Source organism: Lampetra fluviatilis, unplaced genomic scaffold (assembly GCF_964198595.1).
Source record: "Lampetra fluviatilis unplaced genomic scaffold, kcLamFluv1.1 SCAFFOLD_705, whole genome shotgun sequence".
Taxonomy (NCBI): Eukaryota; Metazoa; Chordata; class Hyperoartia; order Petromyzontiformes; family Petromyzontidae; genus Lampetra; species Lampetra fluviatilis.
This window is the reverse complement of record NW_027621619.1, coordinates 6,744-34,391: the sequence shown is the minus strand read 5'-3', so window position 1 is coordinate 34,391 and position 27,648 is coordinate 6,744. Positions and strand designations below refer to the sequence as shown.

Genomic DNA, 27,648 nt, shown 5'->3' with positions numbered 1-27,648 from the left:
TGAGTGAGTTGGTGAGTGAGTTGGTGAGTGGCGGTGCTGTAAACGGACCAGCTTCTCTGTACAACACTGGCCAAAAATGCACCGCACTCACCGCACTCACTCACCAAACACTCACCACTCACTCACCCTCCTTGTGTGTATGATGCAGTGAGTGGGTGATTGCGATCGCGATGGTATAGCCGGCTTTTCTGTATCACGCCGGAGTAGTGAGTGAGGTGGGTGGGTGGGTGAGCGAGTCGGTGGGTGAGTGGGTGGGTGAGCGAGTGGGTGAGTGGGTGGGTGAGCGAGTGGGTGGGTGAGTGGGTGGGTGAGCGAGTGGGTGGGTGAGTGGGTGGGTGAGCGAGTGGGTGGGTGAGTGGGTGAGTGAGTGGGTGAGCGAGTGAGCGAGTCGTTGAGTGAGTGAGTGGTTCATATCGCGATGGTATAGCCGGCTTTTCTGTATCACGCCGGAGTAGTGAGTGGGTGAGTGAGTGGGTGAGTGAGTGGGTGAGTGAGTGAGTGGGTGAGTGGGTGGGTGAGTGAGTGAGTGGGTGAGTGAGTGGGTGGGTGAGTGGGTGGGTGAGTGGGTGAGCGAGTGAGCGAGTCGAGTGAGTGAGTGGTTCATATCGCGAGGGTATGGCCGGCTTTTCTGTATCACACCGGTGAGTGAGTGACACAGTGCGTGACACAGTGCGTGGCACAGTGCGTGACACAGTGCGTGACACAGTGCGTGTGACAGTGCGTGACACAGTGCGTGACACAGTGAGTGACACAGTGAGTGACACAGTGAGTGACACAGTGAGTGACACAGTGAGTGTGTAAAGTGCTTTAAGAGTGTTTCAGATGGTGTTTGACCGGCTTTTCTGTATCACGCCGGAGTAGTGAAGTGGGCGAGTGAGTGGGGTGAGCGAGTGAGTGGGTGAGTGAGTGCGTGAGTGAGTAGGTGGGTGAGTGAGTGAGTAGGTGAGTGGGCGAGTGGGTGGGTGAGGGAGTGAGTAGGTGAGTGGGTGAGTGAGTAGGTGAGTGAGTGCGTGAGTGAGTAGGTGAGTGAGTAGGTGAGTGAGTGAGTGGGTGAGTGAGTGGGTGAGTGAGTGAGTGGGTGAGTGAGTGGGTGAGTGAGTGGGTGAGTGGGTAGGTGGGTGAGTGAGTGAGTAGGTGAGTGGGTGAGTGGGTGGGTGAGGGAGTGAGTAGGTGAGTGGGTGAGTGGGTGAGTGAGTAGGTGAGTGAGTGCGTGAGTGAGTAGGTGAGTGAGTAGGTGAGTGCGTGAGTGAGTAGGTGAGTGGGTGAGTGGGTAGGTGGGTGAGTGAGTGGGTGAGTGAGTGAGTGGGTGAGTGAGTGGGTGAGCGGGTGAGTGAGTGGGTGAGTGGGTGAGTGAGTAGGTGAGTGGGTGAGTGAGTAGGTGAGTGGGTGAGTGGGTAGGTGGGTGAGTGAGTGGGTGAGTGAGTGGGTGAGCGGGTGAGTGAGTGGGTGAGTGGGTGAGTGAGTAGGTGAGTGGGTGAGTGGGTAGGTGAGTGGGTGAGTGAGTAGGTGAGTGGGTGAGTGAGTGAGTGAGTAGGTGAGTGGGTGAGTGGGTAGGTGAGTGGGTGAGTGGGTAGGTGGGTGAGTGAGTGGGTGAGTGAGTGAGTGGGTGAGTGAGTGGGTGAGTGAGTGAGTGAGTAGGTGAGTGCGTGAGTGAGTAGGTGAGTGGGTGAGTGGGTAGGTGAGTGGGTGAGTGAGTAGGTGAGTGGGTGAGTGAGTGAGTGAGTAGGTGAGTAGGTGAGTGGGTGAGTGGGTAGGTGAGTGAGTGAGTGAGTGGGTGAGTGAGTGAGTAGGTGAGTAGGTGAGTGGGTGAGTGGGTAGGTGAGTGAGTGAGTGAGTGAGTGGGTGAGTGGGTAGGTGGGTGAGTGAGTGGGTGAGTGAGTGAGTGGGTGAGTGAGTGAGTGGGTGAGTGAGTGCGTGGGTGAGTGGGTGAGTGAGTGGGTGAGTGAGTAGGTGAGTGGGTGAGTGAGTGGGTGAGTGAGTAGGTGAGTGGGTGAGTGAGTGGGTGAGTTAGTGGGTGAGTGAGTGGGTGAGTGAGTAGGTGAGTGAGTGGGTGAGTGAGTAGGTGAGTGGGTGAGTGAGTGGGTGAGTGAGTAGGTGAGTGAGTGGGTGAGTGGGTAGGTGAGTGAGTGGGTGATTGAGTAGGTGAGTGGGTGATTGAGTAGGTGAGTGAGTGGGTGAGTGAGTGGGTGAGTGGGTAGGTGAGTGAGTGGGTAGGTGGGTGAGTGAGTGGGTGAGTGAGTGGGTGGGTGAGTGAGTGGGTGAGCGGGTGAGTGAGTGGGTGAGTGGGTGAGTGAGTAGGTGAGTGGGTGAGTGAGTAGGTGAGTGGGTGAGTGAGTGAGTGAGTAGGTGAGTGGGTGAGTGGGTAGGTGAGTGGGTGAGTGGGTAGGTGGGTGAGTGAGTGGGTGAGTGAGTGGGTGAGCGGGTGAGTGAGTGGGTGAGTGGGTGAGTGAGTAGGTGAGTGGGTGAGTGGGTAGGTGAGTGGGTGAGTGAGTAGGTGAGTGGGTGAGTGAGTGAGTGAGTAGGTGAGTGGGTGAGTGGGTAGGTGAGTGGGTGAGTGGGTAGGTGGGTGAGTGAGTGGGTGAGTGAGTGAGTGGGTGAGTGAGTGGGTGAGTGAGTGAGTGAGTAGGTGAGTGCGTGAGTGAGTAGGTGAGTGGGTGAGTGGGTAGGTGAGTGGGTGAGTGAGTAGGTGAGTGGGTGAGTGAGTGAGTGAGTAGGTGAGTAGGTGAGTGGGTGAGTGGGTAGGTGAGTGAGTGAGTGAGTGAGTGGGTGAGTGAGTGCGTGGGTGAGTAGGTGAGTGGGTGAGTGAGTAGGTGGGTGAGTGAGTGAGTGGGTGAGTAGGTGAGTGGGTGAGTGAGTGAGTGGGTGAGTGGGTAGGTGGGTGAGTGCGTGAGTGAGTGAGTGGGTGAGTGAGTGGGTGAGTGAGTGAGTGGGTGAGTGAGTGGGTGAGTGAGTGAGTGAGTGGGTGAGTGAGTGGGTAGGTGGGTGAGTGAGTGAGTGGGTGAGTGAGTGAGTGGGTGAGTGAGTGGGTGAGTAGGTGAGTGGGTGAGTGGGTAGGTGGGTGAGTGAGTGAGTGGGTGAGTGAGTGAGTGGGTGAGTGAGTGGGTGAGTAGGTGAGTGAGTGGGTGAGTGAGTAGGTGAGTGGGTGAGTGAGTGGGTGAGTGAGTGGGTGAGTGAGTGGGTGAGTGAGTGGGTGAGTGAGTGGGTGAGTGAGTGGGTGAGTGAGTGGGTGAGTGAGTGGGTGAGTGAGTAGGTGAGTGAGTGAGTGGGTGAGTGAGTAGGTGAGTGAGTGGGTGAGTGAGTAGGTGAGTGGGTGAGTGAGTGGGTGAGTGAGTAGGTGAGTGGGTGAGAGTGGGTGAGTGAGTGAGTAGGTGAGTGAGTGAGTGGGTGAGTGAGTGGGTGAGTGGGTGAGTGAGTGGGTGAGTGAGTGGGTGAGTAGTGGTGTAAAGTGCTTTCAGTGAGCGAGTGTGTGAGGGTGTTTCACATGGAGTTTGACCGGCTTTTCTGTATCACGCCGGAGTAGTGAAGTGGGCGAGTGAGTGGGTGAGTGAGTGAGTGAGTGGGTGAGTGGGTGAGTGAGTGAGTGGGTGAGTGAGTGAGTGCGTGGGTGAGTGAGTGGGTGAGTGAGTGCGTGGGTGAGTGGGTGGGTGAGCGGGTGAGTGAGTGGGTGGGTGTTTGCGATCGCGAGGGTATAGCCGGCTTTTCTGTATCACGCCGGAGTAGTGAGTGGGTGAGTGGGTGGGTGAGCGAGTGAGCGGGCGAGTGAGTGGGTGAGTGGGTGAGTGCGTGGGTGAGTGCGTGGGTAAGCGAGATCTAAACTTTATATACCGTGTCTCCCAGTGTCTCCCAGTGTCTCCCCGTGTCTCCCCGTGTCTCCCCGTGTCTCCCCGTGTCTCCCAGTGTCTCCCAGTGTCTCCCAGTGTCTCCCAGTGTCTCCCAGTGTCTCCCAGTGTCTCCCAGTGTCTCTCAGTGTCTCCCAGTGTCTCCCAGTGTCTCCCCGTGTCTCCCCGTGTCTCCCCGTGTCTCCCCGTGTCTCCCCGTGTCTCCCCGTGTCTCCCAGTGTCTCCCAGTGTCTCCCAGTGTCTCCCCGTGTCTCCCAGCGTCTCCCAGCGTCTCCCAGCGTCTCCCCGCGTCTCCCCGTGTCTCCCCGTGTCTCCCAGTGTCTCCCCGTGTCTCCCAGTGTCTCCCCGTGTCTCCCCGTGTCTCCCAGTGTCTCCCCGTGTCTCCCCGTGTCTCCCAGTGTCTCCCAGTGTCTCCCCGTGTCTCTCAGTGTCTCCCCGTGTCTCCCAGTGTCTCCCCGTGTCTCCCCGCGTCTCCCCGCGTCTCCCCGCGTCTCCCTGTGTCTCCCCGTGTCTCCCAGTGTCTCCCCGTGTCTCCCAGTGTCTCCCAGCGTCTCCCAGCGTCTCCCCGTGTCTCCCCGTGTCTCCCAGTGTCTCCCCGTGTCTCTCAGTGTCTCTCAGTGTCTCCCCGTGTCTCCCAGCGTCTCCCAGTGTCTCCCCGTGTCTCCCAGTGTCTCCCCGTGTCTCCCCGTGTCTCTCAGTGTCTCCCCGTGTCTCCCAGCGTCTCCCAGTGTCTCCCCGTGTCTCCCAGTGTCTCCCCGTGTCTCCCCGTGTCTCCCAGTGTCTCCCAGTGTCTCCCAGTGTCTCCCAGTGTCTCCCAGTGTCTCCCAGTGTCTCCCAGTGTCTCCCAGTGTCTCCCAGTGTCTCTCAGTGTCTCCCAGCGTCTCCCTGTGCCTCCCAGTGTCTCCCCGTGTCTCCCTGCGTCTCCCCGTGTCTCCAGATTTAAAACTTCAGCTTCTTGGCCTGCTCCCAGGGGAATTCGGAGCGTCCGAAGTGTCCGTAGCAAGCGGTGCTCTGGTAGATGGGCCGCTTCAGATCCAAATCTCTGCATCACCAACACAACAACACACACACACAGTGACACACACACACACACAGTGACACACACACACAGTGACACACACACACAGTGACACACACACACAGTGACACACACACACACAGTGACACACACACACAGTGACACACACACACAGTGACACACACACACACAGTGACACACACACACACAGTGACACACACACACAGTGACACACACACACAGTGACACACACACACAGTGACACACACACACAGTGACACACACACACAGTGACACACACACACAGTGACACACACACACAGTGACACACAGTGACACACACACACACACACACACAGTGACACACAGTGACACACACACACACTAACACACAGTGACACACACACACACTAACACACAGTGACACACACACACACTAACACACAGTGACACACACACACACTAACACACAGTGACACACACACACACTAACACACAGTGACACACACACACACTAACACACAGTGACACACACACACACTAACACACAGTGACACACACACACACTAACACACAGTGACACACACACACACTAACACACAGTGACACACACACACACTAACACACAGTGACACACACACACACTAACACACAGTGACACACACACACACTAACACAGTGACACACACACACACTAACACACAGTGACACACACACACACTAACACAGTGACACACACACACACTAACACACAGTGACACACACACACACTAACACACAGTGACACAGTGACACACACACTAACACACAGTGACACACACACACACTAACACACAGTGACACACACACACACTAACACAGTGACACACACACACACACTAACACAGTGACACACACACACACTAACACACAGTGACACACACACTAACACAGTGACACAGTGACACACACACTAACACACAGTGACACACACACTAACACACAGTGACACAGACACACACACACAGTGACACAGACACACACACTGTGACACAGACACACACACTGTGACACAGACACACACACTGTGACACAGACACACACACACTGACACACACACACACAGTGACACACACACACACAGTGACACACACACACACAGTGACACACACACACACAGTGACACACACACACAGTGACACACACACACAGTGACACACACACACACACAGAGTGACACACACACACAGTGACACACACACACAGTGACACACACACACACACAGAGTGACACACACACACACACAGTGACACACACACACAGTGACACACACACAGTGACACACACACACAGAGACACACACACACACAGTGACACACACACACAGTGACACACACACACAGTGACACACACACACAGTGACACACACACACAGTGACACACACACACAGTGACACACACACACAGTGACTCACACACACACACCCACACAGTGACACACACACAGTGACACACCCACACAGTGACACACACACACACAGAGTGACACGTACAGTGACACACACACAGTGACACACACAGTGACACACACAGTGACACACACACACACACAGTGACACACACAGTGACACACACACAGTGACACACACACACACACAGTGACACACACACACAGTGACACACACAGTGACACACACACAGTGACACACACACACAGTGACACACACACACAGTGACACACACAGAGACACACACACAGTGACACACACACAGTGACACACACAGTGACACACACACACAGTCACCTCACGATGACACCGGGTCGCAGGTCAAAGTTTGCGTTGACAATCTGCAGCAGCTCCAGCTCCGAGCGTTGAGACGTCCCGTAGTGGAAAATAGAGATGGACAGCGGGTGACTCACTCCAATCGCGTACGCCACCTGTCAATCACAGGTTACTCACTCACTCACCCACTCACTCACTCACCCACCCACCCACTCACCCACTCAATCACTCACTCACTCACTCACCCACCCACTCACCCACTCACTCACCCACTCACTCACCCACTCACTCACTCACCCACCCACCCACCCACCCACCACCTCACTCACTCACCCACCCACCCACCCACCCACTCACCCACCCACTCACCCACTCACCCACCCACTCACCCACCCACGCACCCACTCACCCACGCACCCACTCACCCACTCACCCACCCACTCACTCACCCACCCACCCACTCACTCACTCACCCACTCACCCACCCACCCACGCACCCACCCACCCACTCACCCACCCACCCACTCACCCACCCACTCACTCACCCACCCACCCACTCACTCACTCACCCACTCACCCACCCACCCACGCACCCACCCACCCACTCACCCACCCACCCACTCACTCACTCACCCACTCACCCACCCACCCACGCACCCACTCACCCACGCACCCACTCACCCACTCACCCACCCACTCACTCACCCACCCACCCACTCACTCACTCACCCACCCACTCACCCACCCACCCACGCACCCACCCACCCACCCACTCACCCACCCACCCACTCACTCACCCACTCACCCACTCACTCACTCACCCACTCACCCACACACCCACTCACCCACCCACTCACTCACCCACCCACTCACCCACCCACTCACTCACTCATTCACCCACCCACTCACTCACTCACTCACTCACTCACCCACACACCCCACCACTCACCCACCCACCCACCCACCCACTCACCCACTCACTCACTCACTCACCCACCCACTCACTCACCCACCCACCCACTCACCCACCCACCCACTCACCCACTCACCCACTCACTCACTCACCCACTCAGCCACCCACTCACTCACCCACCCCACCACCCACTCACCCACTCACTCACTCACCCACCCACTCACCCACCACCCACCCACCCACTCACTCACCCACCCACCCACCCACTCACCCACTCACTCACTCACCCACTCACCCACCCACTCACTCACCCACCCACCCACCCACCCACTCACCCACTCACTCACTCACCCACTCAGCCACCCACTCACTCACCCACCCCACCACCCACTCACCCACTCACTCACTCACCCACCCACTCACCCACCACCCACCCACCCACTCACTCACCCACCCACCCACCCACTCACCCACTCACTCACTCACCCACTCACCCACCCACTCACTCACCCACCCACCCACCCACTCACCCACTCAGCCACCCACTCACTCACCCACCCCACCACCCACTCACCCACTCACTCACTCACCCACCCACTCACCCACCACCCACCCACCCACTCACTCACCCACCCACCCACCCACTCACCCACTCACTCACTCACCCACTCACCCACCCACTCACTCACCCACCCACCCACCCACTCACCCACTCACTCACTCACCCACTCAGCCACCCACCCACCCACTCACCCACCCACTCACCCACTCACCCACCCACTCACCCACCCACTCACCCACCCACTCACCCACCCACCCACCCACCCACTCACCCACCCACCCACTCACCCACCCACCCACTCACCCACCCACCCACCTCACCACCCACCCACTCACCCACCCACCCCACCACTCACCCACCCACCCACCTACTCACCCACTCACCCACCCACCCACTCACCCACCCACCACCTCACTCACCCACCCACCCACCCACCCACCCACTCACCCACCCACCACCTCGCTCACTCACCCACCCACCCACCCACCCACTCACCCACCCACCCACTCACTCACCCACCCACCCACCCACCCACCCACCCACCCACTCACCCACCCACCCACTCACCCACCCACCCACTCACTCACTCACCCACCCACTCACTCACCCACCCACCCACCCACTCACCCACCAACTCACCCACTCACCCACTCACCCACCCACCCACTCACCCACCCACTCACTCACCCACCCACTCACTCACCCACCCACCCACTCACCCACCCCACCCACCCACCCACCCACCCACCCACCACCTCGCTCACTCACCCACCCACCCACCCACCTACCCACTCACCCACCCACCCACCCACTCACCCACCCACCCACTCACCCACCCACCCACCCACTCACCCACCCACTCACCCACCCACCCACCCACCCACCCACTCACCCACCCACCCACCCACTCACTCACTCACTCACCCACCCACCCACCCACCCACTCACCCACCCACTCACCCACTCACTCACTCACCCACTCACCCACCCACTCACCCACTCACCCACCCACCCACTCACCCACCCACCCACTCACCCACTCACCCACCCACTCACCCACCCACTCACCCACCCACCCACCCACTCATCCACCCACTCACCCACCCACCCACCCACTCACCCACCCACTCACCCACTCACCCACCCACTCACCCACCCACTCACCCATTCACTCACCCACCCACCCATTCACTCACCCACCCACCCACTCACCCACCCACCCACTCACCCACCCACCCACTCACCCACCCACTCAGCCACTCACCCACCCACCCACTCACCCACCCACCCACTCACCCACTCACCCACCCACTCACCCACTCACCCACCCACTCACCCACCCACCCACTCACCCACCCACTCACCCACCCACCCACTCACCCACTCACCCACCCACTCACCCACTCACCCACCCACTCACCCACCCACCCACTCACTCACCCACCTACCCACCCACCCACCCACTCACCCACCCACCCACCCACCCACCCACCCACTCACCCACCCACCCACCCACCCACTCACCCACCCACCCATCCACCCGCCTACTCACCTACCCACCCACTCACTCACCCACCCACCTACCCACCCACTCACTCACCCACCCACTCACCCACCCACTCACCCACCCACCCACTCACTCACTCACCCACCCACCCACCCACCCACCCACTCACCCACCCACCCATCCACCCGCCTACTCACCTACCCACTCACTCACTCACTCACCCACCTACCCACCCACCCACCCACTCACTCACCCACCCACCCACCCACCCACCCACCCACTCACCCACCCACCCACCCACTCACCCACCCACCCATCCACCCGCCTACTCACCTACCCACCCACTCACTCACCCACCCACCCACTCACTCACCCACCTACCCACCCACTCACTCACCCACCCACTCACCCACCCACTCACCCACCCACCCACCCACCCACCCACTCACTCACTCACCCACCTACCCACCCACCCACCCACTCACTCACCCACCCACCCACTCACTCACCCACCCACCCACCCACCCACCCACCCACCCACCCACTCACCCACCCACCCACCCACCCACTCACCCACCCACCCATCCACCCGCCTACTCACCTACCCACCCACTCACTCACCCACCCACCCACCCACTCACTCACCCACCCACCCACCCACCCACTCACCCACCCACTCACCCACCCACCCACTCACTCACCCACCCACTCACTCACCCACCCACCCACCCACCTGTACCAGCACCCTACGACACAAGCCAGCGGTGACTAGAGACTTGGCCACCCAGCGCGCCGCGTACGCCGCTGAACGGTCCACTTTGGAGAAGTCTTTGCCGGAGAAAGCTCCACCGCCATGAGCGCCCCACCCCCCGTACGTGTCCACGATCACCTTGCGGCCCGTCAACCCCGCGTCGCCCTGAGGGGGGGGGGGGGGGAGAGTGGGGGGGGGGGTGGGTGGGTGGGTGAGTGAGTGGGTGGGTGGGTGGGTGAGTGGGTGAGTGAGTGAGTGAGAGAGTGGGTGGGTGGGTGAGTGAGTGGGTGGGTGGGTGAGTGAGTGGGTGGGTGGGTGGGTGAGTGGGTGAGTGAGTGGGTGGGTGAGTGAGAGAGTGGGTGAGTGGGTGAGTGGGTGGGTGGGTGAGTGGGTGAGTGGGTGGGTGGGTGAGTGAGTGGGTGGGTGGGTGAGTGAGAGAGTGGGTGAGTGGGTGAGTGGGTGGGTGGGTGAGTGGGTGAGTGGGTGGGTGGGTGGGTGAGTGAGAGAGTGGGTGAGTGGGTGAGTGGGTGGGTGGGTGGGTGAGTGAGAGAGTGGGTGAGTGGGTGAGTGGGTGGGTGGGTGAGTGGGTGAGTGGGTGGGTGGGTGAGTGGGTGAGTGGGTGGGTGGGTGAGTGAGTGGGTGGGTGGGTGAGTGAGAGAGTGGGTGAGTGGGTGAGTGGGTGGGTGGGTGAGTGGGTGAGTGGGTGGGTGGGTGGGTGAGTGAGAGAGTGGGTGAGTGGGTGAGTGGGTGGGTGGGTGAGTGGGTGAGTGGGTGGGTGGGTGAGTGGGTGAGTGGGTGGGTGGGTGAGTGAGTGGGTGGGTGGGTGAGTGAGAGAGTGGGTGAGTGGGTGAGTGGGTGGGTGGGTGAGTGAGTGGGTGGGTGGGTGAGTGAGAGAGTGGGTGAGTGGGTGAGTGGGTGGGTGGGTGAGTGGGTGAGTGGGTGGGTGGGTGGGTGAGTGAGAGAGTGGGTGAGTGGGTGAGTGGGTGGGTGGGTGGGTGAGTGAGAGAGTGGGTGAGTGGGTGAGTGGGTGGGTGGGTGAGTGGGTGAGTGGGTGGGTGGGTGAGTGGGTGAGTGGGTGGGTGGGTGAGTGAGTGGGTGGGTGGGTGAGTGAGAGAGTGGGTGAGTGGGTGAGTGGGTGGGTGGGTGAGTGGGTGAGTGGGTGGGTGGGTGGGTGAGTGAGAGAGTGGGTGAGTGGGTGAGTGGGTGGGTGGGTGAGTGAGAGAGTGGGTGGGTGGGTGAGTGAGTGGGTGGGTGGGTGAGTCGGTGGGTGGGTGGGTGGGTGAGTGAGTGGGTGAGTGGGTGGGTGGGTGAGTGAGTGAGTGAGAGAGTGGGTGAGTGGGTGGGTGGGTGAGTGAGTGGGTGGGTGGGTGAGTGAGAGAGTGGGTGAGTGGGTGGGTGAGTGGGTGGGTGAGTGGGTGGGTGAGTGGGTGGGTGAGTGGGTGGGTGGGTGAGTGGGTGAGTGAGAGAGTGGGTGAGTGGGTGAGTGGGTGAGTGGGTGAGTGGGTGGGTGGGAGAGTGGGTGGGTGGGAGAGTGAGTGAGTTGATGATTGAGTGGGTGAGTGAGTGGGTGGGTGGGTGAGTGAATGAGTGGGTGGGTGAGTGGGTGGGTGAGTGGGTGGGTGAGTGGGTGGGTGAGTGGGTGGGTGAATGGGTGGGTGAGTGGGTGAGTGGGTGAGTGGGTGGGTGAGTGAATGAGTGGGTGGGTGAGTGGGTGGGTGAGTGGGTGGGTGGGTGAGTGGGTGGGTGGGTGAGTGAGTGAGTGAGTGGGTGGGTGGGTGGGTGGGTGGATGGGTGGGTGAGTGGGTGGGTGAGTGAGTGAATGAGTGGGTGGGTGAGTGGGTGGGTGGGTGAGTGAGTGAGTGAGTGGGTGAGTGGGTGAGTGGGTGGGTGAGTGAATGAGTGGGTGGGTGAGTGGGTGGGTGAGTGGGTGAGTGGGTGAGTGGGTGGGTGAGTGAATGAGTGGGTGGGTGAGTGGGTGGGTGAGTGGGTGGGTGAGTAGGTGGGTGGGTGGGTGAGTGGGTGGATAGGAGGGTGAGTGGGTGGGTGAGTGGGTGAGTGAGTGAGTGGGTGGTGGGATGGGTGGGTGGGTGGGTGAGTGAGTGGGTGGGTGGGTGAGTGGGTGGGTAGGAGGGTGAGTGGGTGGGTGAGTAAGTGATTGAGTAGGTGAGTGAGTGGCTGAGTGAGTTGGTGGGTGAGTGGTGGGTGGGTGACTGAGTGAATGAGCGAGTGAGCGAGTGGTGAGTTGGTAAGTTGGTGAGCGAGTTGGTGAGCGAGTTGGTGAGCGAGTTGGTGAGTGAGTTGGTGAGTGAGTGGCTGAGTGAGTGAGTGAGTTGTTGAGTGAGTGAGTGGGAGAGTGACTGAGTGACTGAATGAGTGAGTGAGTGACTGAGTGAGTGAGTGTCTGAGTGACTGAGTGAGTGAGCGAGCGAGCGACTGAGTGGTGAGCGAGTTGGTGAGCGAGTTGGTGAGTTGGTGAGCGGGTTGGTGAGCGAGTTGGTGAGCGAGTTGGTGAGTTGGTGAGCGAGTTGGTGAGCGAGTTGGTGAGCGAGTTGGTGAGCGAGTTGGTGAGCGAGTTGGTGAGTGACTGAGTAACTGAGTGACTGAGTGAGTGACTGAGTGAGCGAGCGAGCGAGCGACTGAGTGGTGAGCAAGTTGGTGAGCGAGTTGGTGAGCGAGTTGGTGAGCGAGTTGGTGAGCGAGTTGGTGAGCGAGTTGGTGAGCGAGTGGGTGAGCGAGTGGGTGAGCGAGTTGGTGAGCGAGTGGGTGAGCGAGTTGGTGAGCGAGTTGGTGAGCGAGTTGGTGAGCGAGTTGGTGAGCGAGTTGGTGAGCGAGTTGGTGAGCGAGTGGGTGAGCGAGTTGGTGAGCGAGTTGGTGAGCGAGTTGGTGAGCGAGTGGGTGAGCGAGTTGGTGAGCGAGTTGGTGAGCGAGTGGGTGAGCGAGTGGGTGAGCGAGTGGGTGAGCGAGTGGGTGAGCGAGTGGGTGAGCGAGTGGGTGAGCGAGTGGGTGAGCGAGTTGGTGAGCGAGTTGGTGAGCGAGTTGGTGAGCGAGTTGGTGAGCGAGTTGGTGAGCGAGTTGGTGAGCGAGTTGGTGAGCGAGTTGGTGAGCGAGTTGGTGAGCGAGTGGGTGAGCGAGTGGGTGAGCGAGTGGGTGAGCGAGTGGGTGAGCGAGTGGGTGAGCGAGTTGGTGAGCGAGTTGGTGAGCGAGTTGGTGAGCGAGTTGGTGAGCGAGTTGGTGAGCGAGTTGGTGAGCGAGTTGGTGAGCGAGTTGGTGAGCGAGTTGGTGAGCGAGTTGGTGAGCGAGTTGGTGAGCGAGTTGGTGAGCGAGTTGGTGAGCGAGTTGGTGAGCGAGTTGGTGAGCGAGTTGGTGAGCGAGTGGGTGAGCGAGTGGGTGAGCGAGTGGGTGAGCGAGTGGGTGAGTGACTGAATGAGTGAGTGAGTGGTGAGCAAGTTGGTGAGCGAGTGGGTGAGCGAGTGGGTGAGCGAGTTGGTGAGCGAGTGGGTGAGCGAGTGGGTGAGCGAGTGGGTGAGCGAGTGGGTGAGTGACTGAATGAGTGAGTGAGTGGTGAGCAAGTTGGTGAGCGAGTGGGTGAGCGAGTGGGTGAGCGAGTGGGTGAGCGAGTGGGTGAGCGAGTGGTTGAGCATCTCTCCTAACCTGCGGCCCACCGATGACGAATCGACCGCTGGGCTGGAGGTGGCACACGGTGTCGGCGTCGAGGTAGCGCTCCGGAACGACGGACCTCACCACTCGCTCCATCAGAGCCTCACGCATCTCCTCCAGAGAAACCTGCAGCAGTGGAGAGAACGTGGTGATGGTGGTGGTGATGGTGGGGATGGTGGTGATGATGGTGATGGTGATGGTGGTGGTGATGGTGGTGATGATGGTGGTGATGGTGGTGATGGTGATGGTGGTGATGATGGTGATGGTGATGGTGGTGGTGGTGATGGTGGTGGTGATGGTGGTGATGATGGTGATGGTGATGGTGGTGGTGGTGATGGTGGTGATGATGGTGGTGGTGATGGTGGTGATGGTGGTGGTGATGGTGGTGATGGTGGTGATGGTGGTGATGGTGGTGGTGATGGTGGTGGTGATGGTGGTGGTGATGGTGGTGATGGTGGTGATGGTGGTGATGGTGGTGATGGTGGTGGTGGTGATGGTGGTGATGGTGGTGGTGATGGTGGTGATGGTGGTGATGGTGATGGTGGTGGTGATGGTGGTGATGGTGGTGATGGTGGTGGTGGTGATGGTGGTGATGGTGGTGGTGGTGATGGTGGTGATGGTGGTGGTGGTGATGGTGGTGGTGGTGGTGATGGTGATGGTGGTGGTGGTGGTGATGGTGGTGATGGTGGTGATGGTGGTGATGGTGGTGATGATGGTGATGGTGGTGATGGTGATGGTGGTGATGGTGGTGATGGTGGTGGTGGTGGTGATGGTGATGGTGGTGATGATGGTGGTGGTGGTGGTGATGGTGGTGATGGTGGTGGTGGTGATGGTGGTGATGGTGGTGATGGTGATGGTGGTGATGGTGGTGATGGTGGTGATGGTGGTGGTTGTGGTGATGGTGATGGTGGTGGTGGTTGTGGTGATGGTGATGGTGGTGGTGGTGGTGATGGTGGTGATGGTGGTGGTGGTGATGGTGGTGATGGTGATGGTGGTGATGGTGGTGGTGGTGATGGTGGTGGTGGTGATGGTGGTGGTGGTGGTTGTGGTGATGATGATGGTGGTGATGGTGGTGGTGGTGATGGTGGTGGTGATGGTGGTGATGATGATGATGGTGGTGATGATGATGGTGGTGATAGTGATGGTGGTGATGATGATGGTGGTGATGGTGGTGGTGGTGATGGTGGTGGTGATGGTGGTGATGATGATGGTGGTGATGGTGGTGGTGGTGATGGTGGTGGTGATGGTGGTGATGGTGGTGGTGATGGTGGTGGTGGTGGTGATGGTGGTGATGGTGATGGTGGTGGTGGTGATGGTGATGGTGGTGATGGTGGTGATGGTGGTTGTGGTGGTAGTGATGATGATGGTGGTGATGGTGGTGGTGATGGTGGTGGTGGTGATGGTGGTGGTGGTGATGGTGGTGATGGTGATGGTGGTGATGGTGGTGGTGATGGTGGTGATGGTGGTGGTGGTGGTTGTGGTGGTGGTGGTGGTGGTTGTGGTGATGGTGGTGATGGTGATGGTGGTGGTGGTGATGGTGATGGTGGTGATGGTGGTTGTGGTGGTAGTGATGATGATGGTGGTGATGGTGGTGGTGATGGTGGTGGTGGTGATGGTGGTGGTGGTGATGGTGGTGATGGTGATGGTGGTGATGGTGGTGGTGGTGGTTGTGGTGGTGATGGTGGTGGTGGTGATGGTGGTGATGGTGGTGGTGGTGATGGTGGTGGTGGTGATGGTGGTGGTGATGGTGGTGGTGGTGATGGTGGTGGTGGTGGTGGTGGTGATGGTGGTGGTGGTGATGGTGGTGATGGTGATGGTGGTGATGGTGGTGGTAGTGATGGTGGTGGTGGTGATGGTGGTGATGGTGGTGGTGATGGTGGTGATGGTGATGATGGTGATGATGGTGATGGTGGTGATGGTGGTGGTGATGGTGGTGATGGAGGTGGTGATGGTGGTGATGGTGGTGATGGTGGTGGTGGTGATGGTGATGATGGTGATGGTGGTGATGGTTGTGGTTGTGGTGATGGTGATGATGGTGGTTGTGGTTGTTGTGGTAGTTGTTGTGGTAGTTGTTGTGGTAGTTGTGGTGGTTGTTGTGGTGGTAGTTGTGATGGTGATGATGGTGGTGGTGGTGGTGATGGTGATGATGGTGGTGGTGGTGATGGTGGTGATGATGGTGATGATGGTAGTTGTAATTGTTGTTGTGGTAGTTGTTGTGGTGGTAGTTGTGGTAGTTGTGGTGGTGGTGGTTGTGGTGGTTGTGATGGTTGTGGTGGTTGTGGTGGTTGTGGTGGTTGTGGTGGTTGTGGTAGTGGTGGTGGTTGTGGTTGTTGTGGTGGTAGTTGTGGTAGTTGTGGTAGTTGTGGTGGTGGTGGTGGTAGTTGTGGTGGTTGTGGTGGTGGTTGTGGTTGTGGTAGTGGTGGTGGTTGTGGTGGTTGTGGTTGTGGTGGTGGTTGTGGTAGTGGTGGTGGTGGTTGTGGTTGTGGTGGTGGTTGTGGTTGTGGTGGTTGTGGTTGTGGTGGTAGTTGTGGTGGTTGTGGTGGTGGTTGTGGTGGTGGTTGTGGTTGTGGTGGTGGTTGTGGTGGTAATTGTAGTTGTTGTGGTAGTTGTGGTAGTTGTTGTGGTTGTGGTAGTTGTTGTGGTGGTAATTGTAGTTGTTGTGGTAGTTGTGGTGGTTGTGGTGGTTGTTGTGGTGGTAATTGTAGTTGTTGTGGTGGTTGTAGTTGTAATTGTTGTTGTGGTAGTGGTGGTGGTTGTGGTTGTTGTGGTGGTGATGGTGGTAGTTGTTGTGGTAGTTGTGGTGGTTGTGGTGGTTGTGGTGGTAGTTGTTGTTGTTGTGGTGGTGGTAGTTGTGGTGGTTGTGGTGGTGGTTGTGGTGGTGATGGTGATGGTGGTGATGGTGGTGGTGGTTGTGGTTGTGGTGGTAGTTGTTGTGGTGGTTGTAGTTGTAATTGTTGTGGTGGTGGTAGTTGTGGTAGTGGTGGTAGTTGTGGTTGTTGTGGTGGTGGTCACCTTCTCGTCGTGTTGCACAGAGATGACGAGGGTGTGCACTCGGACGGGCACCACGGCCCCACACTCCTGACGGTACTGCACAGTCACCTGCACACTCAGTCAGTCAGTCAGTCACTCAGTCACTCACTCACTCAGTCACTCAGTCAGTCAGTCAGTCAGTCACTCACTCAGTCACTCAGTCAGTCACTCAGTCACTCAGTCAGTCACTCAGTCAGTCACTCAGTCAGTCACTCACTCACTCACTCACTCAGTCACTCACTCAGTCACTCACTCAGTCACTCAGTCAGTCACTCAGTCACTCAGTCAGTCACTCAGTCAGTCACTCAGTCACTCAGTCAGTCACTCAGTCAGTCACACAGTCACTCACTCAGTCACTCACTCAGTCACTCAGTCAGTCACTCAGTCAGTCACACAGTCACACAGTCACTCAGTCACTCAGTCAGTCACTCAGTCAGTCACACAGTCACAGTCACTCAGTCACTCACTCAGTCAGTCAGTCAGTCACTCACTCAGTCACTCAGTCAGTCACTCACTCACTCAGTGAGTCAGTGAGTCACTCAGTCAGTCACTCACTCAGTCAGTCAGTCACTCACTCAGTCACTCACTCAGTCACTCACTCACCTGAGTCTTTGAGTCTGGATGGAGCCAGGGTAGGGAGCCGTCTCTGCATAGTTGAGCCATGCGTCACTCAGTCACTCACTCACTCAGTCAATCAGTGACTCACTCAGTCAGTCAGTCACTCAGTCAGTGACTCACTCACCCACTCACTCACTCACTCAGTGACTCACTCACTCACTCACCTGAGTCTTGGAGTCTGGACGGAGCCAGGCCAGCAAGCCATCCCTGCGTAGCTGAGCCATGCGTCACTCAGTCACTCACTCACTCACTCAGCGACTCACTCAGTGACTCACTCACTCACTCAGTGACTCACATCACTAAGTCACTCACTTACTCACTCACCTGAGTCTTGGAGTCTGGACGGAGCCAGGGTAGGGAGCCATCCCTGCGTAGCTGAGCCATGCGTCACTCAGTCACTCACTCACTCACTCAGCGACTCACTCAGTGACTCACTCACTCAGTGACTCACCCACTCACTCACTCACTCAGTCACTCACCCACTCACCCACTCACTCACTCACTGACTCACTAAGTCACTCACTCACTCACTCACCTGAGTCTTGGAGTCTGGACGGAGCCAGGGTAGGGAGCCATCCCTGCGTAGCTGAGCCATGCGTCACTCACTCACTCACTCAGCGACTCACTCAGTGACTCACTCACTCACTCAGTGACTCACTCACTCACCTGAGTCTTGGAGTCTGGACGGAGCCAGGGTAGGGAGCCATCCCTGCGTAGCTGAGCCATGCGTCACTCAGTCACTCACTCACTCACTCACTCAGCGACTCACTCAGTGACTCACTCACTCACTCAGTGACTCACTCACTCACCTGAGTCTTGGAGTCTGGACGGAGCCAGGGTAGGGAGCCATCCCTGCGTAGCTGAGCCATGCGTCACTCAGTCACTCACTCACTCACTCAGCGACTCACTCAGTGACTCACTCACTCACTCAGTGACTCACTCACCTCACCTGAGTCTTGGAGTCTGGACGGAGCCAGGGTAGGGAGCCATCCCTGCGTAGCTGAGCCATGCGTCACTCAGTCACTCACTCACTCACTCAGCGACTCACTCAGTGACTCACTCACTCACTCAGTGACTCACTCACTCACCTGAGTCTTGGAGTCTGGACGGAGCCAGGGTAGGGAGCCATCCCTGCGTAGCTGAGCCATGCGAGCGTTGAGCGAGTGAGCCAGTGACACGGTCAGCGGCATCAGCTCCTCAGTCTCGTCCGTAGCGTAGCCAAACATCAAGCCCTGGGGGGGGGGGGGGGGGGGGGGGGGGGGGGCAGAGAACGCTCACCAGCTCCCACTCACCCGCTCACCCGCTCACCCACTCAATCACTCACTCACCCACCCACTCACCCACTCACCCACCCACTCACTCAATCACTCACTCACTCACTCACCCACCCACTCACTCACTCACCCACCCACTCACCCACCCACCCACTCACCCACCCACCCACCCACTCACCCACCCACCCACTCACTCACCCACCCACCCACCCACCCACTCACCCACCCACCCACCCACCCACCCACTCACCCACCCACCTGATCTCCAGCTCCGATGTCGAGCTCGGAGCGATGTTGATGCACTGAGTGCATCACCCACCCACTCACCCACCCACCCACCCACCCACCCCACCCACCCACTCACCCACCCACCCACTCACTCACCCACCCACCCACTCACCCACCCACCCACTCACCCACCCACCCACTCACCCACTCACCCACCCACCCACCCACCTGATCTCCAGCTCCGATGTCGAGCTCGGAGCGATGTTGATGCACTCCGAGTGCATCACCCACCCACTCACCCACCCACCCACCCACCCACCCACCAACCCACTCACCCACCCACCCACCCACTCACCCACCCACTCACCCACCCACCCACCTGATCTCCAGCTCCGATGTCGAGCTCGGAGCGATGTTGATGCACTCCGAGTGCATCACCCACCCACCCACCCACCCACTCACCCACCCACTCACCCACCCACCCACCCACTCACCCACCCACCCACCCACCCACTCACCCACCCACCCACCCACCCACTCACCCACCCACCCACCCACCCACTCACCCACTCACCCACCCACTCACCCACTCACCCACCCACCCACCCACTCACCCACCCACCCACCCACTCACCCACCCACCCACCCACTCACCCACCCACCCACCCACTCACCCACCCACCCACCCACCTGATCTCCAGCTCCGATGTCGAGCTCGGAGCGATGTTGATGCACTCCGAGTGCATCACCCACCCACTCACCCACTCACCCACCCACCCACCCACCCACCCACTCACCCACTCACTCACCCACCCACCCACTCACCCACCCACCCACTCACTCACCCACCCACCCACTCACCCACCCACCCACTCACTCACCCACCCACTCACCCACCCACCCACCCACTCACCCACCCACCCACCCACTCACCCACCCACCCACCCACCCACTCACCCACCCACCCACTCACCCACCCACCCACTCACCCACCCACTCACCCACCCACCCACCCACCCACCCACTCACCCACCCACCCACCCACCTGATCTCCAGCTCCGATGTCGAGCTCGGAGCGATGTTGATGCACTCCGAGTGCATCACCCACCCACCCACCCACCCACCCACCCACTCACCCACCCACCCACTCACCCACCCACTCACCCACCCACCCACTCACCCACTCACCCACCAACTCACCCACCAACTCACCCACCAACTCACCCACCAACTCACCCACCAACTCACCCACTCACCCACTCACCCACTCACCCACCCACCCACCAACTCACCCACTCACCCACCCACCCACCTGATCTCCAGCTCCGATGTCGAGCTCGGAGCGATGTTGATGCACTCCGAGTGCATCACCCACCCACTCACCCACCCACCCACCCACCCACTCACTCACCCACCCACTCACCCACTCACCCACTCACTCACCCACCCACCCACTCACTCACCCACCCACTCACTCACCCACCCACCCACCCACCCACCCACCCACTCACCCACCCACCCACCCACTCACCCACCCACCCACCCACCCACCCACTTACCCACCCACTCAGCCACCCACCCACTCAGCCACCCACCCACTCAGCCACCCACCCACTCACCCACCCACCCACTCACCCACCAACTCACCCACCCACCCACTCACTCACCCACCCACTCACCCACCCACTCACCCACCCACCCACTCACCCACCCACCCACCCACCCACCCACTCACCCACCCACCCACTCACCCACTCACTCACCCACTCACCCACCCACTCACTAACCCACCCACTCACCCACCCACCCACCCACCCACCCACCCACCCACCCACTCACCCACCCCACCCACCCACCCACTCACCCCACCCACCCACTCACCCACCCACCCACTCACCCACCCACCCACTCACCCACCCACCCACCCACCCACCTGATCTCCAGCTCCGATGTCGAGCTCGGAGCGATGTTGATGCACTCCGAGTGCATCACCCACCCACCCACTCACCCACTCACCCACTCACCCACCCACCCACTCACTCACCCACCCACTCACTCACCCACCCACCCACCCACTCACCCACCCACTCACCCACCCACCCACTCACCCACCCACCCACTCACCCACCCACCCACTCACCCACCCACCCACTCACCCACCCACCCACCCACCCACCCACCCACTCACCCACCCACTCAGCCACCCACCCACTCAGCCACCCACCCACTCAGCCACCCACCCACTCACCCACCCACCCACCCACTCACCCACCAACTCACCCACCCACCCACTCACTCACCCACCCACTCACCCACCCACCCACTCACCCACCCACTCACCCACCCACCCACCCACTCACCCACCCACTCACCCACCCACCCACTCACCCACCCACCCACTCACCCACCCACCCACCCACCCACCCACCCACTCACCCACCCACTCACTCACCCACTCACTCACCCACTCACCCACCCACTCACTAACCCACCCACTCACCCACCCACCCACTCACCCACCCACCCACCCACTCACCCACCCACCCACCCACTCACCCACCAACTCACCCACCCACCCACTCACTCACCCACCCACTCACCCACCCACTCACCCACCCACCCACCCACTCACCCACCCACCCACTCACCCACCCACCCACCCACCCACTCACCCACCCACCCACTCACCCACCCACCCACCCACTCACCCACCCACCCACCCACCCACCTGATCTCCGGCTCCGATGTCGAGCTCGGAGCGATGTTGATGCACTCCGAGTGCATCACCCACCCACTCACCCACCCACTCACTCACCCACCCACCCACCCACCCACCCACTCACCCACCCACCCACCCACTCACCCACCCACCCACTCACCCACCCACCCACCCACTCACCCACCAACTCACCCACCCACCCACTCACTCACCCACCCACTCACCCACCCACTCACCCACCCACCCACCCACTCACCCACCCACCCACTCACCCACCCACCCACCCACCCACTCACCCACCCACCCACTCACCCACCCACCCACCCACTCACCCACCCACCCACCCACCCACCTGATCTCCGGCTCCGATGTCGAGCTCGGAGCGATGTTGATGCACTCCGAGTGCGATGTCGGGAGATTGTTGCTCCAACGCCACCAGCACATTGCAGGTCTTGTAGTCAAAGCCTGCAGCAGTCAACAACAACAACCACAACAACAACCACAACCACGTCAACAACTACTGGTGGTGGTGGTGAGTGTGGTGGTGGTGAGTGTGGTGGTGGTGGTGAGTGTGGTGGTGAGTGTGGTGGTGGTGGTGAGTGTGGTGGTGGTGGTGGTGAGTGTGGTGGTGGTGGTGAGTGTGGTGGTGGTGGTGAGTGTGGTGGTGAGTGTGGTGGTGGTGAGTGTGGTGGTGGTGGTGAGTGTGGTGGTGGTGGTGGTGAGTGTGGTGAGTGTGGTGGTGGTGAGCGTGGTGAGTGTGGTGGTGGTGGTGAGTGTGGTGGTGGTGGTGGTGGTGAGCGTGGTGAGTGTGGTGGTGGTGAGTGTGGTGGTGGTGGTGGTGGTGAGTGTGGTGGTGGTGGTGAGTGTGGTGGTGGTGGTGAGTGTGGTGGTGGTGGTGAGTGTGGTGGTGGTGGTGAGTGTGGTGGTGGTGGTGAGTGTGGTGGTGAGTGTGGTGGTGGTGAGTGTGGTGGTGGTGGTGAGTGTGGTGGTGGTGGTGGTGAGTATGGTGGTGGTGAATGTGGTGGTGGTGGTGAGTGTGGTGGTGGTGGTGGTGGTGAGCGTGGTGAGTGTGGTGGTGGTGAGTGTGGTGGTGGTGGTGAGTGTGGTGGTGGTGAGTGTGGTGGTGGTGGTGAGTGTGGTGGTGGTGGTGGTGAGTATGGTGGTGGTGAATGTGGTGGGGGTGGTGAGTGTGGTGGTGGTGGTGGTGGTGAGCGTGGTGAGTGTGGTGGTGGTGAGTGTGGTGGTGGTGGTGGTGGTGAGTGTGGTGGTGGTGGTGAGTGTGGTGGTGGTGGTGAGTGTGGTGGTGGTGGTGAGTGTGGTGGTGGTGAGTGTGGTGGTGGTGAGTGTGGTGGTGGTGGTGGTGAGTGTGGTGGTGGTGAGTTTGGTGGTGGTGAGTGTGGTGGTGGTGAGTGAGTGAGTCACTGAGTGAGTGAGTGAATGAGTGAGTGGTGAGTGAGTGTGGTGGTGGTGAGGGTGAGTGTGGTGGTGTGTGAGTGAGTGAGTCACTGAGTGAGTCACTGAGTGAGTCACTGAGTGAGTGAGTGGTGAGTGAGTGTGGTGGTGGTGGTGGTGGTGAGTGTGGTGGTGTGTGAGTGAGTGAGTCACTGAGTGAGTCACTGAGTGAGTCACTGAGTGAGTGAGTGGTGAGTGAGTGTGGTGGTGGTGAGGGTGAGTGTGGTGGTGTGTGAGTGAGTGAGTCACTGAGTGAGTCACTGAGTGAGTCACTGAGTGAGTGAGTGGTGAGTGAGTGTGGTGGTGGTGGTGGTGAGTGTGGTGGTGTGTGAGTGAGTGAGTCACTGAGTGAGTCACTGAGTGAGTCACTGAGTGAGTGAGTGAATGAGTGAGTGGTGAGTGAGTGTGGTGGTGGTGGTGGTGGGTGTGGTGGTGTGTGAGTGAGTGAGTCACTGAGTGAGTCACTGAGTGAGTCACTGAGTGAGTCACTGAGTGAGTGAGTGGTGAGTGAGTGTGGTGGTGGTGAGGGTGAGTGTGGTGGTGTGTGAGTGAGTGAGTCACTGAGTGAGTCACTGAGTGAGTCACTGAGTGAGTCACTGAGTGAGTGAGTCACTGAGTGAGTCACTGAGTGAGTCACTGAGTGAGTGAATGAGTGAGTGAGTCACTGAGTGAGTGAGTGGTGAGTGAGTGTGGTGGTGAGTGTGGTGAGTGTGGTGGTGTGTGAGTGAGTGAGTCACTGAGTGAGTCACTGAGTGAGTCACTGAGTGAGTCACTGAGTGAGTGAGTGAATGAGTGAGTGGTGAGTGAGTGTGGTGGTGGTGAGGGTGAGTGTGGTGGTGTGTGAGTGAGTGAGTCACTGAGTGAGTCACTGAGTGAGTGAGTGAATGAGTGAGTGGTGAGTGAGTGTGGTGGTGGTGGTGGTGAGTGTGGTGGTGAGTGAGTGAGTGAGTCACTGAGTGAGTCACTGAGTGAGTGAGTGAATGAGTTGAGTGGTGAGTGAGTGTGGTGGTGGTGGTGGTGAGTGTGGTGGTGTGTGAGTGAGTGAGTCACTGAGTGAGTCACTGAGTGAGTCACTGAGTGAGTCACTGAGTGAGTCACTGAGTGAGTGAGTGGTGAGTGAGTGTGGTGGTGGTGAGGGTGAGTGTGGTGGTGTGTGAGTGAGTGAGTCACTGAGTGAGTCACTGAGTGAGTCACTGAGTGAGTGAGTGAGTGGTGAGTGAGTGTGGTGGTGGTGGTGGTGGTGGTGAGTGTGGTGGTGTGTGAGTGAGTGAGTCACTGAGTGAGTCACTGAGTGAGTGAGTGAATGAGTGAGTGGTGAGTGAGTGGTGGTGGTGGTGGTGGTGAGTGTGGTGGTGTGTGAGTGAGTGAGTCACTGAGTGAGTCACTGAGTGAGTGAGTGAGTGGTGAGTGAGTGTGGTGGTGGTGAGGGTGAGTGTGGTGGTGTGTGAGTGAGTGAGTCACTGAGTGAGTCACTGAGTGAGTCACTGAGTGAGTGAGTGGTGAGTGAGTGTGGTGGTGGTGAGGGTGAGTGTGGTGGTGTGTGAGTGAGTGAGTCACTGAGTGAGTCACTGAGTGAGTCACTGAGTGAGTGAGTGAATGAGTGAGTGGTGAGTGAGTGTGGTGGTGGTGAGTGTGGTGGTGAGTGAGTGAGTGAGTCACTGAGTGAGTCACTGAGTGAGTGAGTGAATGAGTGAGTGGTGAGTGAGTGTGGTGGTGGTGAGGGTGAGTGTGGTGGTGTGTGAGTGAGTGAGTCACTGAGTGAGTCACTGAGTGAGTCACTGAGTGAGTGAGTGGTGAGTGAGTGGTGAGTGAGTGTGGTGGTGGTGAGGGTGAGTGTGGTGGTGTGTGAGTGAGTCACTGAGTGAGTCACTGAGTGAGTCACTGAGTGAGTCACTGAGTGAGTGAGTGGTGAGTGAGTGTGGTGGTGGTGAGGGTGAGTGTGGTGGTGTGTGAGTGAGTGAGTCACTGAGTGAGTGAGTGAATGAGTGAGTGGTGAGTGAGTGAGTGAGTCACTGAGTGAATGAGTGAGTGGTGAGTGAGTGGTGAGTGAGTGTGGTGGTGGTGGTGGTGAGTGTGGTGGTGTGTGAGTGAGTGAGTCACTGAGTGAGTCACTGAGTGAGTCACTGAGTGAGTGAGTGGTGAGTGAGTGTGGTGGTGGTGAGGGTGAGTGTGGTGGTGTGTGAGTGAGTGAGTCACTGAGTGAGTCACTGAGTGAGTCACTGAGTGAGTGAGTGGTGAGTGAGTGTGGTGGTGGTGAGGGTGAGTGTGGTGGTGTGTGAGTGAGTGAGTCACTGAGTGAGTCACTGAGTGAGTCACTGAGTGAGTCACTGAGTGAATGAGTGGTGAGTGAGTGTGGTGGTGGTGGTGGTGAGTGTGGTGGTGGTGAGTGTGGTGGTGGTGAGTGTGGTGGTGGTGAGTGTGGTGAGTGTGGTGGTGAGTGTGGTGGTGAGTGAGTGAGTGAGTCACTGAGTGAGTCACTGAGTGAGTCACTGAGTGAGTGAGTGAATGACTGAGTGGTGAGTGAGTGTGGTGGTGTGTGAGTGAGTGTGGTGGTGGTGAGGGTGAGCGTGGTGGTGGTGAGCGTGGTGGTGAGTGTGGTGGTGGTGGTGAGTGTGGTGGTGTGTGAGTGAGTGAGTCACTGAGTGAGTCACTGAGTGAGTCACTGAGTGAGTCACTGAGTGAGTGAGTGAATGAGTGAGTGGTGAGTGAGTGTGGTGGTGAGTGTGGTGAGTGTGGTGGTGTGTGAGTGAGTGAGTCACTGAGTGAGTCAGTGAGTGAGTCACTGAGTGAGTGAGTGAATGAGTGAGTGGTGAGTGAGTGTGGTGGTGGTGAGGGTGAGTGTGGTGGTGTGTGAGTGAGTGAGTCACTGAGTGAGTCACTGAGTGAGTGAGTGAGTGAATGAGTGAGTGGTGAGTGAGTGTGGTGGTGGTGAGGGTGAGTGTGGTGGTGGTGAGTTTGGTGGTGGTGAGTGTGGTGGTGGTGAGTGAGTGAGTCACTGAGTGAGTGAGTGAATGAGTGAGTGGTGAGTGAGTGTGGTGGTGGTGGTGGTGAGTGTGGTGGTGTGTGAGTGAGTGAGTCACTGAGTGAGTCACTGAGTGAGTCACTGAGTGAGTGAGTGAATGAGTGAGTGGTGAGTGAGTGTGGTGGTGGTGAGGGTGAGTGTGGTGGTGGGTGAGTGAGTGAGTCACTGAGTGAGTCACTGAGTGAGTGAGTGAATGAGTGAGTGGTGAGTGAGTGTGGTGGTGGTGGTGGTGAGTGTGGTGGTGGGTGAGTGAGTGAGTCACTGAGTGAGTCACTGAGTGAGTCACTGAGTGAGTGAGTGAATGAGTGAGTGGTGAGTGAGTGTGGTGGTGGTGTGGCGAGTGTGGTGGTGTGTGAGTGAGTGAGTCACTGAGTGAGTCACTGAGTGAGTCACTGAGTGAGTGAGTGAATGAGTGAGTGGTGAGTGAGTGGTGAGTGAGTGTGGTGGTGGTGGTGGTGAGTGTGGTGGTGGGTGAGTGAGTGAGTCACTGAGTGAGTCACTGAGTGAGTCACTGAGTGAGTGAGTGAGTGGTGAGTGAGTGTGGTGGTGGTGGTGGTGGTGGTGAGTGTGGTGGTGTGTGAGTGAGTGAGTCACTGAGTGAGTCACTGAGTGAGTCACTGAGTGAGTGAGTGAGTGAATGAGTGAGTGGTGAGTGAGTGTGGTGGTGGTGGTGGTGAGTGTGGTGGTGTGTGAGTGAGTGAGTCACTGAGTGAGTCACTGAGTGAGTGAGTGAATGACTGAGTGAATGAGTGAGTGGTGAGTGAGTGTGGTGGTGGTGAGGGTGAGTGTGGTGGTGTGTGAGTGAGTGAGTCACTGAGTGAGTCACTGAGTGAGTCACTGAGTGAGTCACTGAGTGAGTGAGTGAATGACTGAGTGGTGAGTGAGTGTGGTGAGGGTGAGTGTGGTGGTGGTGAGCGTGGTGAGGGTGAGTGTGTGCTCACCCTTGGACGAGTCGTCGTAGCCGATGCCCCTCACCGTGTCCCTCACCACGCGCTGGTAGTCCACCACGGCATTCGACGTGATCTCCCCGCACAGCAGCACCATGCCGGTCTTAGCTACGCATTCTAATAGCCACGCGGGTAGAAAATCATACAGCACATTAGCATGGGAGAGTCGCCATACCTATCTGTGGTAGGTAATCTAGTAGCCACATAATATAAATCATACAACGCATTAGAATGGGGGAGTCACCATGCCGGTCTTAGCTACGCATTCTAATAGCCACGCGGGCGGAAATCATACAGCACATGAGCATGGGAGAGTCGCCATACCTATCTGTGGTATGTATTCTAGT

General features: G+C 58.7%; 1 protein-coding gene across 1 annotated transcript; it reads right to left on the bottom strand.

The window, feature by feature from the left end:
* Positions 1–4,700: 4,700 nt before the first annotated feature.
* LOC144955490 (S-adenosylmethionine synthase-like) lies at positions 4,701–27,438 on the bottom strand. The gene is made up of 8 exons (XM_078885692.1): positions 27,296–27,438; positions 22,233–22,345; positions 18,748–18,891; positions 17,024–17,110; positions 14,006–14,137; positions 10,337–10,519; positions 6,643–6,776; positions 4,701–4,881 (listed from the first exon to the last, which is right to left on the bottom strand). Exons 1-8 carry the CDS (start codon positions 27,396–27,398, stop codon positions 4,779–4,781), a joined length of 999 nt encoding a protein of 332 aa, XP_078741818.1. The 5' UTR covers positions 27,399–27,438; the 3' UTR covers positions 4,701–4,778.
* Between the last annotated feature and the right edge of the window lie 210 nt (positions 27,439–27,648).